This window comes from Bison bison, unplaced genomic scaffold (genome assembly GCF_000754665.1).
Source record: "Bison bison bison isolate TAMUID 2011002044 unplaced genomic scaffold, Bison_UMD1.0 scf7180017864043, whole genome shotgun sequence".
Classification (NCBI taxonomy): domain Eukaryota; kingdom Metazoa; phylum Chordata; class Mammalia; order Artiodactyla; family Bovidae; genus Bison; species Bison bison.
Genome location: NW_011494615.1, coordinates 2,890,502 through 2,909,363, shown reverse-complemented (window position 1 = coordinate 2,909,363; position 18,862 = coordinate 2,890,502). Strand labels below are relative to the sequence as shown.

General features: G+C 47.2%; 1 protein-coding gene across 1 annotated transcript in view; it reads right to left on the bottom strand.

The window, feature by feature from the left end:
• Positions 1 to 17,239: 17,239 nt before the first annotated feature.
• The window catches only part of SCN11A (sodium channel, voltage-gated, type XI, alpha subunit), a 134,575-nt gene continuing 132,952 nt past the window's right edge, over positions 17,240 to 18,862 (bottom strand). Inside the window, exon 28 of the mRNA XM_010835570.1 lies at positions 17,240 to 18,858. Coding sequence (XP_010833872.1) covers positions 17,828 to 18,858 — 1,031 coding nt within the window. The 3' untranslated portion in view covers positions 17,240 to 17,827. The remainder of the gene's footprint in view (positions 18,859 to 18,862) is intronic.

Sequence of the window (18,862 nt, the reverse complement as noted above, 5' to 3'; positions counted from 1 at the left end):
CCCTCTTTATTGCTTATTTGGGGAGAGAACTGCTGGCTCAAGTATTTGCTGAATGAATGAGTGAATGAATGAAGTTGCATTGGCAGAAGTGTTAGTCACCCAGTCATGTCTGACTGTTTGTTACCCCACGGACTGTAGCACACCAGGCTCATCTGTCCACGGAATTCTCCAGGCAAGAATACTGGAGTGGGTTGCCATTTCCTTCTCCAGGGGATCTTCCTGACCCAGGGATTGAACCTGGCTCTCTTGCATTGCAGGCAGACTCTTTACTGACTGAGCCACCAGGGAAGCATTGGCAGAAGAGGTTTCTGAAACTATACTTTTAATAATGCAATTAATTTCCTGTGCTTTCCAGGTTTTCTACAGTGAAAAGAACTCACTTCGATAGAATAAGATTAGAATTGACTTGGGGACTGGTTAGGAATCTGTCCTCTTGGGGGAAAACTTCCTGAGGGGCCAGTGAGATACTCACTCTCCCAGGCCAGAGATGGGTGCTCTTCTGACCTTTGACCCAACTACGGGGAAAAGATGAAGACAGACGCTGGTCAGCAAGGCTGGAGTGGTGAACCATCCGGGACTGAGTTTCTCTGTGTCAGGGGTTGTACGTGGAGCCGGTGTTCCAGGGGAGGCACTCAGGTGGCCTCTCCCTGAACACACTCACAGTTTTGGCCGTGAAGGTTCATGCACTTGTTACATGTAATTCTAGAACAATCTGTCTGGATCTGTGGCCAAAAAAACAGCAGAGCTGCAGCTAAACTAAAGAAGAATGGCTGGCAGATGGGTGGGAACTGTGTTGAGAGACAGCTGTTAGTGCAAAGGAAAAGGGTGCGTCCTGGCCCACAACTACTCTCACTGGTTAGAAATGACTGGAATGTGACAAACCAGCTCAAATCTCCCTAGAGTAAGTCCCTCCGATTTTCCTGGAACTCATAGCAGAAAATTCATCGATGGACTTCACTGGAGTGGAGGTCACAGCAGGGCTGGAGCTTTCCTGGAAGGGGCAGGACTACATCTGAGGGTCCTCTGGATGGGGAGGGTGGAGAGCAGGGATGGATGGAGACCCAGCAATGGACCATCGAGGTGGCCACCAAATGTCATTGGCAGGAGTATCCTGTCCAGCAGCCCCGGAGTGATCCTAAAATGCATAGTCCAGAGCCCTATTCCTAGAAATTTCTTCTCCTTTTGTAGATTTGGAGTTGATTCCAAGAATCTGCATTTTTCACAAGTACCCTGGATGACTCCAGTGCAGCATGTCAAACATTAGACTTTGGCTACTATGTTAGCGTGGGCTGTCATGACAAAATACCACAAGCTGGGTGGCTTAAACAACAGCAGCTTATTTCCTCACAGTTCTGAAGGCTGGGAAGTTTCAGACGGAACCTGGCAGTGTTGAGTTTCTGGTGAGAGCTCTCCTCCTGGCTGTCGACGGCCACCTTCCTGCAGTGTTCTCAACCGGCCTTTCTTCTGCGCGCTTGTGATCTCCGGGGTCTCTTCTTCTAAGAAGCCCAATCTTATCTGGTTAGGGCCTCATCCTGTGGCCTCATGTAACTTTGGTCATCTTCTTAATTATCTTCCATCTCCAAATACAGTCACATTGAGAGTTTCAAACTATGAATTTGCGTGGGTGCAGGCAATGGCACCCCACTCCAGTACTTTTGCCTAGAAAATCCCATGGACGGAGGAGCCTGGTAGGCTGCAGTCCATGGGGTCGCTAGAGTCAGACACGACTGAGCGACTTCACTTTCACTTTTCACTTTCATGCATTGGAGAAGGAAATGGCAACCCACTCCAGTGTTCTTGCCTGGAGAATCCCAGGGACGGGGCAGCCTGGTGGGCTGCTGTCTATGGGGTCGCACAGAGTTGGACACCACTGAAGCGACTTAGCAGCAGCAGCAGCATGCTCAGTAGCTAAGTCATATCAGGCTCTTTGCAGTCCCTGCCAGCCTACCAGACTCCTCTGCCAATGGGATTTTCCAGGCAAGAATACTGAAGTAGATTAGCCATTTCTTCCTCCTAGGGATCTTCCCGACCCAGGGATTGAACCTGCGTCTCCTACACTGGCAGGCAGGTTCTTTGCCACTAGTTACTGGGAAATTCATAACTGGGAAGCCCTAGTTATGAATTTCAGGGGACACAAACCAGTCCATAGAGGGTACCTACTCCTATGGAAGAGGAGTGGGGCCTGGTTACCTGGCTGATGATGGTGGAAGATGTTCAGTGAGATGGGCCGAGATTCTGGCAAAGGATCCTTTGCAGGGAGGTGACTGATATCAGATTTGTCTCCTTTTTCAGACCATTTGATGATCAGCACATAGCAAGCAGGGGTTTTACTACACTATGACACAAGTAATGTTATATATGACTTTATTTTTCTAATATTAAATGACATATGTCTGTGAGCCTCCAGCCCTCCAGGAGTAAGAACTTTCAGTCATCCCTGGGGTGATTCTTCTCTCTCCCTCCTCCCAGGGGTGAGTGATCTCTCTAGGCTTCCTTACAAGGTCTGGAGCACCTGGAGAAGGTGCCCTAGTCTCGCACCACACCAGTCACCATGGCTGTGCTGTTTAAACCTGCATGGTCTCTTGAAGGTGACAAGTGACTCCTTGGTGTCCTGCTTCGTAAGACATCTTTTGCCAGGGCTGGGACACCCAGGACCTGGAATGCAACTTCCCTTTAACATGACAAGGTGATTTTCCTCTGGTTCTGCCTTGACCCCTGAACAGCCTCATTACTCCTCTGGCTCAAAATTTCTCCCCAGCCAAACTGAAGAGACTGCACAAAGCACTGACGTCTCTAACGCTCAAAATCCCGTTCCGGTTCCAGGGAACGTCCACTCCACTTCATTCTCAGTCCCAGGTCATTGATCCTACACCACTCCATGCCTTCCGCTCTGGGACACATGAACTTCCATGACCTGTGCGCAGCAGGTCTGTGACGGAACAATGCTGTCCCTCGTTCTTGATTGGGGCTTAGGAGGAACAGGTGAAAGCTGGTGATCTGGTGGAAGCTGAGAGCTTGCCTTGCAGAGTTTAATGGCCTATCCCAATCAGCTCCCTTGGAGTATTCAGGTCTCCAGAACATAATGCATAATATGCAGGCTCTCCCAACCCTGGACTGAGCGACTTCACTTTCACTTTTCACTTTCATGCATTGGAGAAGGAAATGGCAACGCATTCCAGTGTTCTTGCCTGGAGAATCCCAGGAACAGGGGAGCCTGGTGGGCTGCTATCTATGGGGTTGCACAGAGTTGGACACGACTGAAGCGACTTAGCAACTGCAACAGCAGCCCAACCCTGGAAAGCAGAAAAGGGCCAGAGGGTATATTTCCTGTCTGAAAAGTAATGGGGTCAAAAGAGATGGATAGCATGTCCATCAGAATGAGAGGATTCTAGAATGTCAATGCCAAAAACTGAGAGCTCATCAAATCAGTTTCCTTCTTTTACAGATGAGGAAACAGAGCCAGAGAGGGGAAGGGACTTGCCCAAGGTCTCATAGCAGGCTGGTTCCAGGACAGGAACAGATCCCCCAGATCTATGAGTCCCACATTGGCTCTGCCTTTCTCATTCTCAATGGATGTGGGCCTGGTTCTTCTGCTCCAACTGTATCTTATTATTTACCTGGTTCTACTAACCATACAATTACTATGTACTTCATCAGAAAATGTGCAGTAGATCCTAAAGCCCTAGGGAAACTATATATATCCATATACACACACACATGTGCACACACTTCCAGACTCCAAGGTAACCCCTGTCAGCACTGGGAAACCTGTTCTCCCAGGACAGGGGGAAAATCCCCAGTTCAGAGGCCTGGTGCCCAGCCCATGGGAGCAATGTTGCACTTCCTCTCCCCTAACAACAAGTGTGAACCACAGCAGCCAGCCCTCACCATCAAGCTCAGAATGGGAATGGGTGGCCACCAGAACGCAGTGGAGAAGATCCATAGGTCCCTCCCTTAGCAGTGTTAAACCCACAGTGCTTAGCTGAGACCTCATCTGTGAGCCATTAGGAAAGTGGGGAGCATATTTGTGCATTTCTTTGAGACCCGGAAAGCCATGTGTCCTGCCCTTGGCATGAATATAGTCAGCACTGACCTCTGCAGTGAGCTGTTCAGACCCAATGAGGAAGGCTGAGGCCACGACGGTCACTGAGAACAGAGAGAACATCACCAGCATTAATAGTGACACCAGCCAACACTGCTCAATATGTGCCAAGAGCCTTACACGGTTACCTCACTTAATTCCCAGAATGAAGTGGGGACAAAGGTGGTGGAGCTGCAGGTAAGGAGAAGGGGGCTGCGAGGTGACGTGGGGGTGGGGTGGGGCTGGGAGGGCCAGGAGGAGCGTGAACGGCCCCGGAGTTCCTCTGATGAAATGTTCCAAGCAAGTTCTGGGTCTTCTGCTGAACTCACCCTCAAAACCCTTCAGCCATCAGCTGTGAGCCTCTACTGGTTGGGAAAGCAAGTGTGTGTATGTGTCCTTCTGGCCACAGCTCTATAACCAGGGTGGAAAGAGCAAGGGAAGGAGGTTGATTCTGGCCCCCAAATCATGCTCTCCTCTCCTTCCGATACCTGGGGGCTCTTCCTGACCTGGCTGGTGCCAGGACAGGTCCCACCAGGCATCGGGGGCACAACAAGGCTTCCCTTTATGCCTTTCCAGGTGGCGCAGTGGTAAGAAATCTGCCTGCTAACGCAGGAGATGTGGGACACCCAGGTTTGATCCCTGGGTCGGGAAGATGCCTTGGAGAAGGAAATGGCAACCCACTCCAGTATTCTTGTTTGGAAAACCCCATGGACAGAGGAGACTGGTGGGCTACAGTTCATGGGGTTGCAAAGAGTGGGACATGACTTAGTGTCTGAACAGCAACAACAAAGCTTCCCTTGCGCAGGTATTTCTGTGGGAAGAAGCGCCGAGGCGCTGCCTTCACTGCCTTGTCAGGGAGTGACTCATTTACTCGGGTGTCAGTTTGCCATAAGTATTCATGTGACCCTCCTTCTTCCTGTTCCTCTAGGCCCGGCACCAAAGGGGGTACTGAATTTCTCCATGACCGACCTTCTGAGCAGCAGCAGGGGGCCAGGCAGGTGGCCTCTCTGCCAGAGAAGAAGGGCCATGTGGGAGCCTCACCCACAAGCAGACTCACTGAAAGTAGAACTTACACTGACTGCCCCCGAACGATGGGCAGCACACTCAGCCTCTCACCTACAAAGCTCCGGAGGCTGTTGCAGCAGCCCCGAGTCACTAGTGGTTTTATCTTTCTCACTCTAACACCAGGCAAACTGACTTAGGGGCAAAATTTTCTAAGTCAAAATGGAAAGATCAGGTGCAACACTGAGGCGACCAGTTCTTTAAAGACCTCTGCATCATTCAGGACACTAGAGATACCCATTCAGAACTCACCTTGGAGAGTCCCCAGGGACCCTGGGAAAGGGACTCCCAGGAGGATGTCCATCCAGAGGCTTTCGGGGTTGGGTCCCAGGATACAGGCCCCCACACAGAGTTGTTTCTTTGGCAGCATCCAGATGATTTCCTAATAATGAAAGGTAAGCAACAAGAGTCAAAGAATGAAGCGTAAAGGAGTGAGATTGGGGTTCCTTGAGGTAACAGGACTACTCTTTTGTCATCTTTGTACCCCAATCCTGACCCTTCAAAATCTAACAATACACATTCAGTAAATACTTAATACACAGCAATGTCAATACTAGTTGAACTGTATCTCACTTAAGTTTCATAGTTGCCTCATGAAATAGGCATGGTCATTACTGATGTGAGAGCCATGCAGCTGCCATTGTGTGACATGTTTTAGGCCCAGAGAGAGCAACAGAGTCCTTGCAATGAGGATGGTACAGAGTTGGGAGCAGATTGTAATCACAGAACCAGTGGCACCCTCTCTGGCTCACCCTGCTCAAATTTATCTATTTCTGGTCATTTTAAATCCAATTTGAATTCCATTATTTCATTCTAGGAATGGAATACATAGGAAATGTTGTGTCACCCTTCAAGGTTGTTGACAGAACCATTGCATCAGTTAGAAATTCCCCACAATTGCTTGAAACAGAGGCTTAAAGATTGGCTTAAAGAATCTGCATCTCTCTTTCTGTAATGTAGTTGGAAACACAGCAGCGGGTGCTTCAGAGCTAGTGCAGCACAGCCATGATCCTGTCAGGTCCCACACTCTCATCTTTCTCCTCTGCCATCCTGAGGATGTAGCTGCTAATCTTTAGTGTGCCTCATGGTCACATTATGGCTATTAAAGCCCCACTATCACATCTGTATTCCAGGCAGGAAGGAAGAGGAGGTGGTAAAGGAAAAAAAGGGCATATATCAACTGATTTAGCCCCCTCTTTTAAGGAGTTTGTCTAGAAGCCTCTTTCAGCAATGTCCACCATAACTTATTGGCCAGAACTTACAGCAAGTCTATTCCTAGCTTCAAGGGAGAAATAAAGCTGTGTATTTTTAAGGTGAGCACTTTGACACCTCTAATATAATCAGATTTCTTTTACTAACAAAAGAGGAGAATGGATTTTGGGTGAGCCCCTCACCAATTCTGCTACAGCTTTGCCTTAATTACTTTGGTCTCAGTAGCTAAGGACAGCCCTGGGGCACACCTTCATAGCGACTAAGCTGTAAGTGACTTGACCATGAGAAACCCGAGGTGAGCCTGGCCCTGCTCTAAACTCTTCCCAGCAGCAGACTCAGTAGCACAGCCTGTCTGGACTAGCCTCAGCTAGGAAAGCACCTGTGTTGGGGGAGAATAAATACCTGTGGCTTGACTATGTCCTGTGGCTGCTGTGAGCTCAGGGGAGCCGATGAATGTAACAATACCTCATAGATTATGATGGCCAAGATCTCACCACTAAACCAGCAGCACTGGCTTCATCTGAGAGCTTGCTAGAAATGAAGATTCTCAATCCAGCCCCACCCCCACCGCCCCGCAGCCCTGCTGCATCTGTATTTTCATCAGGCTGCAGGTGATTCAGGTACATTAACGTTTCGGAAGCATTTCCCTCTAGCAGCTGTCGCCAACCTTTTGGGCACCACAGATAGGTTTCGTGGAAGACAATTTTACCGTGGTTTCAGGATGATTCAAGCATATTACACTTATTGTACATTTTATTTCTATTTTTATTACATCAGCTCCACCTCAGATCATCAGACAATAGATCCTGGAGGCTGGGGACCCCTGCTCTAAAGCAGTAGGCCTGAATTATAAGGGAGTCCAGTAGACAGGTGAGCTCACCTAAGACACTTCCTCCAGCATGATGAAGCGTCTCGGGAAAGTCACTCTCCCTCTCTGAGCTCAGTCCTCCCACCTGTTAGAGAAGGGGTTTGCACCGGACCCTTGCTCCACAAAGTGTGGTCTTGGATCAACTGCATCAGCATCGCCCTGGTAGACATGCAGAAATTCAGCCCAGGCAGAGTGACTAAAGAAGAGTCTGCATTTTGTCAGCCTCCCCAGCTGAGGCGCCTGTACACTACAGTTGGAGAAACCCTGTCCTAGATGCCCTCTGTGCTCTAAAATGAGGATCCAAAGTCATTTTAGGCAACTGGTACCAGGGTCTCAGCCTATACTGTGAATGATGGGAGACCACTGACTCCTGGAGCTTCTTGGGTTGGGCTGAGTGGAGACAAATTCCCTTTGAAAGTGCAGTGGCTGGCAGAGCACAGGGTGGCAAGCCATGAGGCTGGTACTAAGGGTACCTGGGCTAGGTCTAGAGCTGGGATCAGGCTGGGGCTTCCTCATCAGGGATTTCTCCTCTGGAGACGGATGGGTACCTGGATCCAGAGATGCAGCTGCAGGGAGTGCTCTGGGGATGGCTCTGGACCACACCTCCTTCCTCCCCTTCTCCCTTCTCCAGGGCAGAGGTGGGCACACCTGAGGTACACAGGTGAGCAGAGAATGTACCATGAATCAATGCTGCCAGCTTTCAGCAAGAGGAGGAGGCAGGGCCCTACCTCACCAGTCTTCTTGCCCCTGGGCGCTGCGTTATTAAAAAGAATCCTTTAAAACTGCTGGATGTTTTGGACTAAATAAAGCTGTGCTCCCACTCGGATTGAGCTTATAATGGAGTCTAATTTTATAAAGAAACCAATTAATGGCTTTGTAAATATAAAAGAAAGGATCCCTGCTTTTTTTCTTGACCAAAAGGCCCAGAAGTTAGTCCTGTAAAAATGTCAAATCTTGCTTTAAAGAATGGCAGGACTTCTCCGAGGAGAATAACAGGAAATGACTCACAGAGGGTGCCCCGAGGCCACTCAGCTGTACAAAGGGGCCCCCTGCGAAGTAATGCGAGGCTGCTGACCAACCGACTGCCGGGAGGAGAGTGCCCCGCCCACGGAAGAGGTGGGGGGTTGCTGTCTTCTTTAGGCTGGGGCTCTCTGAAGGGCCCAGGGATGCTCGAGTGCTGGTGATGAGGCTGAGGTTCTTCTACAAGATCTGGCACCTTGAGGAAAACTCACCTAGAAATAATGCTAAATTAACCACACAAAACTGCCAGTCCAGGGGCTCTTACCTTTGTGGACTTGCTCTGGCCCTCATCTTGATCTCATTTGATGAGCTGATGGAAACCCAAAAGATGTCTTCCTGGTTCCTTGTGGATTGACTCAGGCCTTAATCTTCTGTTCTGCCATCTAGCTCCCTATCTGTTTCTTTTTCACTTCCTTTCTCCTCCTTCCCCTTCTCCCCTGTTCCCCAGGCCCTTTCCCTTCTCAATCCACAGGCTTGCCTGGTCCAAGGCCCTTACTAAGGACAGCAGCTCTGCTCCAGATGCCCAGATCTTCCGGTGATGCACAGATCAGAAGATATTCAGATGGAACACATCAGTACAGCCACAGCAGCCGGGACCTGGAGCAAATAGAAGGCCTGTGTTATTTTTTTGTTGTTGTTCTTGAAAAAAAGAAGCCATCAGTTTTGAATATTCTATGCCAGTTGTTGAGGGGCTGTTGCCTTGAGCCCCTGTACTAGTCAGAAAGCAGAATCTGCCTCAGATGGTTCAGGAAACATGAATGAAGGACCGTCTGCAGAGGTGTGGATGCAATTGCTTCACTTACCTACTGCTGTGTCACAAACTGTTGTTGTTGTTTAGTCCCTGAGCCGTACCTGGCTCTTTTCGACCCCCATGGACTATAGCTGCCAGGTTCCTTGTCCATGGGATTTCCCAGGCAAGAATACTGGAGTGGATTGCCATTTCCTTCTCCAGGGGATCTTCCTGACCCAGGGACTGAACCCACAACTCCTGCATTGGGAAGCAGATTCTTTACCACTAAAATTACCTTAACATTTTACATAAACCAACACACATTTGTGTTTTCATGTAGTTTTTCAGGGATGAAAATCTGTAAGCTCCTTAGCTAGGCGCGTCTCACTAATTCTGACTGATGAGGTTGCCACCCAGCTTTTCATAGGGGCCACAGTCATCTCAAGACTTGGCTAGGGCTGCGCAGCCCATTTCAGAGCCCAATCAGGGGATTTGGGGCATTTTGCAGACCTCCTGCAGACCACCTACAGACCTCCAGTCTTGAATGTGTCTCCCTATTCTTTCTCTGCTCACCCAGAGATGAGGGGCTGCAAGGGTAAACACAATGAGCATACACCTCAGACCATCCAAGATAGCCCTTCCTTTCTGTTAGTATCAAAGTTAGGCTCACAGAGGGCATGGGTGTTGCTCAAGGTCATAGCAATTTGGTGGCAAAGCACAGCTCAGTCGCTGGCTGCACTGTGAGGAAGGGCAGTGAAGTTTTCTCAGCATTTCGTCTAGGGAGCGGGAAGGCAGCTGCAGGCCCCAAAGGCTCTGAGCAAAGGCTGTTGTGGGGCTCCATAGAGCGTTCTTAAGTGTAATTGACTTTTAGGCATTAAACTTTTACCAGGATGAGCTCACAAGGTCTGTAGGGAGAAGGAGAGTGCCTGGCATTTCCTGCCTCTTGGGGCAGCGTCTGGGGGGCAGAAAAGCCTATCCTCCAGGCTGCAGGATGGAGCCCTCCCCTGGGAGACAGAAGAAGGGTGAAGCCTCTGAAGAGACTGCAGGCCAGTATACTGAGTGTTCAGTGGCCAACGGGTTCTAACTAAATCTGAGGGGTAGGGGGCTGGGGATAAGATCACCCACTCAGTAGCCCTCCTGTGCAATGTGTCTACTGTAGGGGTGGGGAGAAGAGACAGAGGATGCAGTCCCTTCTCACAGGGAACGCCCCCTTCTCACATGGCCCCCTGACCATGTCCACTCACATTTTTGTCCCTAAGTCTGCCCCATGATGGACCTGGTTTAAATCACGACCAGCCTCTGGGCATCAGTTTTCTCATCTGTATAATGAAGAGTTGGAAAGGATGATGTCCTGAAATGTTTTACCCTAATGAAGGAGGTGTTGTTTAGTCACTAAGTCGTGCCTGATTCGTTTGCAACCCCATGAACATAGCCCTCCAGGCTCCTTTGTCCATGGGATTTCCCAGTCAAGAATATTGGAATGGCTTGACATTTCCTTCTCCAGGGGATCTTCCCTACCCAGGGATCAAACCTGCCTCTCCTGGATTGCAGGTGGATTCTTTACCCTGAGCCACCAGGGAAGCCCCAGTGGTGGTGCTAGTGGTAAAGAACCCACCTACCAATGCAGGAGATAAGAGATGTAGATTCAGTGCCTGGGTTGGGAAAATCCCCTAAAGAAGGGAAGGGCTACCCACTCCAGCATTTTTGCCTGGAGAATCCCATGGACAGAGGAGCCTAGCAGGCTATAGTCCATAGGAATGCAAAGAGTCGGAAACAACTGAAATGACTTAGCATATCCCAATTCTTATCCTAAGGTTTCTTTCCAAATACCTTGAGGCAGCCACTCTGAACCCCCAGGCAAAATATCACCTTTGTTTGATGTGTCTTCCCAGCAGCCTCCTCCTTCAGTTTCAGGACTAAAATAATAGTTCCAGAGGCTTATTGAGATTTCTATTAGAATTCAAAAACTCAAGGGTTTTATTTTAACAGGCTTATTAAAGTATAATTGACATACCACAAACTGCACATATTTGAAGAGTACAATTTGATAAATTTTGACACATACTATTCATTTGTAAAACCATCATGTTTCACAAGTGAAAATCACCACTATTAAGATGGTAAACGAATCTATCATCCCCCCAAATTTCTTCATGCCCCTTTATCCTCCCTTTTTACCAACTCTTCCCCACCCCCAGGTTACCAGTGACTTACTTTCTGCCATAACAGTTCACTAGGTTACATTTTCTTCTTTCAAAAGGAAAAGGCAACCTCCAGAATGGTAGAAAAAAATTGCAAACCATGTATCAGATAAGGTGCTAATGTCCAAAATAGATAAAGAACTCACACAGCTCAATAGCCAAAAACCCAAAGAACCTATTGAGAAATGGACAAAAAAAAAAAACAAAAACATGAGCAGACATTTTCCAAAAAAGACATACATATGCCCAGCAGGTACATGAAAAAGTGCTCATCATCACTAACAATCAGGGAAATGCAAATCAAGCCACAGTGAAATATCACTTCACATCTATTGGAATGACTATTATAAAAAAGACAAGACATAGCAAGTGTTGGTGAGAGTAAGGAGCAAAGGGAACCCTTGCATACTGTTCGTGGGAACAAAATGGTATAGTTAAGATGGAAAACTATATGGACGTCCCTCAATTTCAAAACAGATAACCATGTGATCCAGCAAACCCTCTATAGATTATATATCCAAAGGAAATGAAATCACAATCTCAAAGACATATCTGTACTCCAGAGTTCATTGCAGCATTATTCATGATTGCCAAAGCAAGGAAACAACCTCAATGTCCACAAATGGATGAAGAGATAAAGACACTGCCATGTACATGTGTGCAGTGGAATGCCATTTAGCCATGAAAAAGAAGGAAATCCTGTCATTTGCAACAACGTGACTGAACCTGGAGGACATTTTGCTAAGTGAAATAAGCCAGATACAGAAAGCCAAATGCTGCATGATCACACTTACATGTGGAATCTAAAAAAGTCAAACCCTTAGAGCCAGAGAGCATAAGAGTGGTTACCAGCAGCTGGCGGTGGGGATGGGGTGGGAAAATTAGGGGGATGTTGGTCAAGGGGTACAAACTTTCATTAGAAGATGAATAAGTTCTGTAAGTCTAACATACAGTATAGCGAGTGCAGTTAATACTGTCTTGTACACTAGAAGTGAGCTAAGAGAGTAGATCTTAAGTTTTCTCAGCATAGCAGAAGGAAAAAAAAGGCTAACTATGTGAGGTGATCGATATGAGAATTAACTTGACTGTGGGAATCATTTCACAGTGTACATGTAGTTCAAACCATCATGCTGTACACCGTAAATATATACAACTTTCATTTGTCAACTATACCTCAATAAAGCTAGGGAAAAAATAGAGTTTAAGCTATCATTGTGATTTGGTTCCAAAAGTGATTTTAAAATACAGAAAGAGCTTAGAACATGGGAAGGAGGTAAGGGGACTTGAAGCTGTAACTGCAGCTAAAAATGCAGAAGATACCGTGCTTTTAGTTAGACTGTATGCTTGTTCAGGGTGGCTTGGTTTGGGGGACTGATGGAGATTAAGGAAAACAATCGGCACCGTCACACCTCTTGATATCACCATTGTCTGACTAGCACACCTGAAGTTCACATTAATAGAAGTATATTGTCCAAAAGGAGGGGATAGGTTCCTGCTGGCCCTCTGGGTGCCAGGGGCTAGAGGAGATAGATTAACCAGTTTGCCTGGAAAAAGAGGGAGAAAATGATAAAAGGATTGAAGTGAAATCCAAGTATTAGGAAATGGAGTACATGAACAGAACTGAGGACGCTGACTTTGGAGACAGAGCATAGCAGCTCCCATGCACAGCATGTTTCCACAATGTAAGAACTTTGAATACCTGCATTGCCTCCAGAGGCGAAGAAACGGATGGTAAAAGATCCACAGACATTGCTGTTCAGTTGCTAAATTCTGTTTGACTCTTTGAGGCCCTGTGAATTACAGCATGCCAGGCTTCCCTGTCCTTCACTATCGCCCAGAGTCCTCTCAAATTCATGTCCATGATGCTATCTAACCATCTCATCTTCTGCCACCTCCTTCTCCGTTTGCCTTCAATCCTTCCCAGAATCAGGGGCTTTTCCAATGAATTGGCTCTTCACATCAGGTTGTCAAAGTACTGGAGCTTCAGCATCAGTCCTTCCAAAGAATACTCAGGGTTGATTTCCTTTAGGACTGACTGGTTCCATCTCCTTGCTGTCCAAGGGACTCTCAAGAGTCTTCTCCAGTTCAAAAGCATCAATTCTTTGGTGTTCAGTCTTTTTTTATGGTCCAACTCTCACATCTGTACATGACTACTGGAAAAACCAAAGCTTTGACTAAATAGACATAAGCACAGACATAACCAGGAAAATTCTGCACTCTCCCTTCACTTTCAACCACATCATCTCTGTGTGGTATGGTAATGATAGCTTAAGCACTGGAGCCAGATTGCTACTGCTGCTGCTAAGTTATTTCGGTCGTGTCCGACTCTGTGCGACTCCATAGACGGCAGCCCACCAGGCTCCCCCATCCCTGGGATTCTCCAGGCAAGAACACTGGAGTAGCCTGGGCTTAAATTCTGTCAGGGCCACTTATTGGCTATGTGGCCTTGAACAAGCCTGTTATTTCCTCCACGTGCCTCAGTTTTCTCATCAGAATAATGAAGATCAAAAATAGTTTCTCCTTAATAGAGCTGTTGTGAAGATTAAACAAGGTAATACTGGGAAAGTGGCTACTGAGTCCAGAATAAATGTTCAGTAAATGTCAGCATTTGTTTTCTCACTGCCTCTTTGATGACTCCTGGGCAGGGAAGGACAGGATTGCTCACTGAATGAACCTGGAGGTTCTATCTGAGTTGCCAGGCAACAACCTTCAGGGACCAGTGGCTCCCTCTCCTTGAGCAGGAGGAGCAGAATAGGCTTTCAGCTTCCCTAAGGGCATTAGGCGCCAGAAGCTGACATTCCAAAACAGCTCCCCGGAAGAGCTGACTCCTGAGTCTGGATTATTTATAAGGCAAGCTCTCACACTTGTTCCATGAAAGGGTAGGGATCCCTTCCTGGAACACCATGGCTCTGTGCCGTGGCTTCCTGCACACTTCCTGGTGGGAGGGATGTAAAGGTAGGACCAGGTAGCTCATTTTGTCATCTGTAACTTTCTTGTGAAGCCTGCTCTGTGCCCACGCTGTGTGTCGTGGTGTGACCTTCACCTACCTCCCCACACCCTTCTTTGAACCATCTCACTCCTCACCTTCATTCTCTGAAAGCATGACCCCCAGGGCGAGGCCTCTGCCTCCTTCTAGAGCTGGATATGCTCACTCCTCCATGATTTCATCTTCTCCCAGGTTTTCAAATATCACCCTTGTTCTGAGGGCTCTTGTCCAGGCCATGTCCTCAAGTTCCAGGCCTGGCTGAACACTGTTACTTGGACCTGGCATCCTTAAAATCTTCAAAACGTTCAAAACTGAACTGGCTTTTAGATTTCTTCTTCCTTCATGACAACAAACAAAAATAAATGAAAAAATGCCTTGTCCCTCCTGGGCATTAATTTGGTAACTTGTGCTGCCACATTATCTTGTCACCCTGGCCCCAAGTCTTAAGGTTCCTCTCTAGATGCTTCGCCCCATGGACAGGCACTCAGTGCAAGAATCTGGATCTCACTGCACGCCCCACCCCTCCATCCTCACTCAGTGCTTCTTCCACACCCGAAACAGCATTCTGGTGTCTTTGTCCTCCATTCCACCTGAACACTCAGTCAAGCTAATTTTCTCCCCCTGCTCAAACACCATCAGTTCTTCCTTATTTCTGAAATGTTAGAATTTCTTCACTGTGGCATTGGAGGCTCTCCACAAAACTGTCCATTTCTAGATTTAGTTGCTGCTGCTCCACTATCTATACTCTGAGCCCAGTCACTGGGGGAGTTCACACTCCCTTCCACTTCTGACACTCCTTACCCTCCAGGATGCTGCCTCTATTGTCTCCTCCCCTTTAAAACACCCTCCTGAACCACCTCTACCCATCACAGTCCCACACATTACCCAGCTCATCTCAGATGCTCCCTTCTATCTTACGAAGCCTTCCTGTGAGCCTGTCTCCACTCAGCTTTGAGAAGAGAGCTGTGTCCATGCTCTTGTTATTTTGCATTCTATTTCTCATCACACAAACACCTATCTAATGCCCCTCCCAATAAGCACATATGCCCTTGAGGTGAAGACCTATTGGTTAGAAGCAGTCTGCACAGGGCAGTGTTGCACTGGCCCTCCAGAACTTGTCTGTTGACTGAACTGAGCAGGGACTGATTTGCCTGGGGAAAAGAAGTCTCAGAAGACAGGGGGCTGCCTTCATGTGTCTGCAGGACTGTCTACCATGGATAGTTCCAGGAGACCAACATCCAGACCAACATCTCTGCCTCTTGTGGGTATCCTGGATCCTTGCACAGTGACAGCCATCTCTGTGAGTTTTCTAGCATCCATCCAGGGTTAGTTCACCACTTCCTTCACCCTTCTTTAACCTTCTGGCTCTTTGAGCGGGAGGCTCATACAGAGACATGCTGTGCTACTTTTAGAAAAGAACGTGTCGGGCATTTGCTGCCATCTAGTGAGGAGGTGAGGCTCAGCTTCTTGCAGAAGCAGAGGGATCCTGTGCTGTCCCCGGGAGCTGGCTCCAGGAATCCAGCACTAGTGACATGGGACCATGTGGGGATGGACAGCTGTGTGTGCCAAGGGCGCAAGTCATTGCACAGAACAGATAATACTCAAGCCCCTAAATTGTAATCTGGAATAGGGAAGACCATATCCTTCCAGACCCTCCCTTACCTCCAGCCAGGTAGTATCCCTATTAGAATCATGACCAACCATCTTTTTCCAGAAAACTTGGTAGGAATCTGTAAACACTGAGAGTTCATAATCGGAGGCCCCTTTTAAGGAAGCTGTAGGTAATCCCCAGGGCCTCAAGAAGGACTGGTTGTGGTTTTAGAACTGGTGATTTCCACACAGCACTTGCAGTCCTGCCTGGGAGTCCCTCTGGCCCTGTCTCAAAAGTGCCCTAGCTCTGGGAACAAACACTCCTCTGCCCCAGTATGGCACAGATGCCTGGGCTCCAACTGGTGAGTGACTGCACACACCCTGGCTTATTGTAAGGAACAGATGAGATTATGCATGGCAAATGCTTAGTCAGTGTCTGACCTACAGCAAATGCTAAGTTTATTAGATATTGATAATGATTTACAGCAAATGCTAAGTTTATTAGATATTGATAATGATTAGATAATGATGTTGCTACTTTTACCAGTGCTCCAGAGCACAAGGCTGCCTACAAAACTCAAAAAATTTAGGCCCTGGACATGAATACATTGAGTCATGGTTAGATCTTGTGTACATTAAAAATAAGTTCCCTCTTAATATGCCACAGCATCCAGCATTGGCCTTACCTCCACTGGACAGTGAGAGGCAGTGCAGAAGCTCAGGGCTCAGACTCCAGGCTGCTGACAGACACATCACCTCCTCTGGCCTGTCAGAGATACAGGATTCCAGGGCTATTTCTGCGGGATTTCCGTCTGAGTCTAGATTATTACACTGTAGTTCTTTGCCCCCAGTCCAGCTAATGTCTTGCTTGGCCTCTGGGCATCTCCAGTTTTTAGGGAGGTCCTGGGCTACTCCTGGGGCCAGGCCCTTCTGATCGACTTGGTTGTTCTCTGGGCTGTGTTTCATGCATATATTCAGCCAGAACTGAATGTAGGGCTCATCAAATGACTGAGGTCTCTGGCTAACCATTATGTCTTATGGCTCCCCTGCCCTGGGGTCCAGCTGTTGTGCTAAGTGGGGTGCACTCTCCATCCGAGGTGCCCACTGCAGATATTTCACCGGAAGTGAGACTGTCTTACTGGTTCCAGTCAATGGTGTGCTCAGCCAGCTCCAGGCAGCTCACGAGAACTGACTGTGGACATCTTTCCCAACTCTACATTCAGAAACATCATGTTGGTAGCTTGAAATTGGTCATGAAGGGAATATTCACCACAGAAATCAGTAAACACTACAAATCATGGCTTGTTTCTTTTTTCCTGAAGAGCAATTATTATGCACTTATCAGCACACCACTGGCTATTGCCTTTAATTCCAACTTAGGTACCACATTTAAATCACTACTCACACAAGCACCAAACAAAAGAATTTTTAGTGTATTATACAAATGAAATGCAAACTGAAAGCTTTATTTATTTATTTTTTCCCCACATATATATAACAGATATTGCAGCTAGTGAAAGATAGGGTAGTAACTGACACAAATCATGATCGTGCTTTTAGGTTTGAAATAAACTCAAAATATTCAACATTGGCTAAAAAAATCTGCAATGAGTATTTATTGGCAGGTTTTGAATTCTCACTTAGCATGCAAAAGAGCTACATGTGATAAGCCACATACTTTTACTGGGGAAAACATCTGACAAAGGCATTGGACACAGTACTCAGGAACACATGGGAAACATGATTTAAAACTTTAATGTGTTTTTTGTTTCTTATTCTTTTGACATAATTTGAACTGTGCTTCAATCCTCACATTAGTATGTCTTCTATAGACCTTTCTAGTGTCTTTTTCTTTGTTAAAACTGTACTGGTAGTAATAGTCAGGCACCCTTATCTCTATAAGAATCCTTTGATGTGAACTCTAAAATATTTTCTTTTAGCCAGGAAAAAAAAAAAAAAAAATGGAATGACGAGTTCAAAGAGTTCACTTGTTTGTACACAGAGCTGTGGATGGCTTGGAGCTCAGAGGCCAGAGTCAAGGCTTGGAGGCTGTGAGGTATGGGTGGAGGTGTGGGGCTCAGTCATAATGGACCTTGCCCTCGGCCACCCCAGAGCTGGGTAAGTCTCCATTGGAGAGTGTCTGGAGGGTTGAATGAGGCCTGTCTTTCAAGGTACACCTGGTCTTCAGCATGTACTTTCGAAAGGCCTTTTGAATAACAGCAGCAGCACATCTTTCCTCTTCATTCCTTTTGGTGGTGGTGACTATGGGTTCATATAACTTCTTGAAAGGGTTGGCCTCCATGAACTTCTCTTCTATTGCTGCTTTCATGCTATCCAGGCCACTGGACTCACCAAGTACCCTCGTGGTGAAAGCGAAGAGAATATCCAAGCAATGGAGACGCTCTCCACTCACCATTGGCAAGTCCATGACTAAAAATTGGTATTTATTTGGCTTTGCCACACGCAGAGGCTCAGGAAGGGCATCAGCAAAGTCAGAAAGGGCAGAATATTTGATAAATTGTGTTGCTTCTGGGTCAAACTTTTCCCAGACTTCGTAGAACATTTCAAAGTCATCTTCACCCAAAGGGTCTTCACTTTCTTCAGTGGCTACATTGAAGTTTTCTAAAATCACAGCAATATACATGTTGACCACAATGAGAGAGGAAATGATGATATAAGTGACGAAGTAGATTATGGCTATGGTAGAGAGGTGGCAGCTCTCTGTCTTGGGGTCACAGGACTTGTTTGATTTCAACATGGGGCTGAGGAGGGCATCCCAACCTGCTGTCGTGGTTATCTGGAAGAGGCAGAGCATGCTGCTTGTAAAAGTTTGGAAGTTGAAGATGTCATCGATTCCAGACTCTTCCTTCACTTTTCGAAAAGAGTTCATACCAAAAATGGCATAAATAAACATAACCAGAAAGAGGAGAAGACCAATATTAAATAGAGAGGGCAGGGACATCATCAGAGCAAAAAGCAGAGTTCTGATTCTTCGTGCTGCTCGAACAAGTCTCAGGATTCGGCCAATCCGAACCAAGCGAACCATTCTGAACAGTGTTGGAGGGAAAGGAATCTGGGCCTCGGTTTTCAAGGCAGAAACCACGGAACCTGA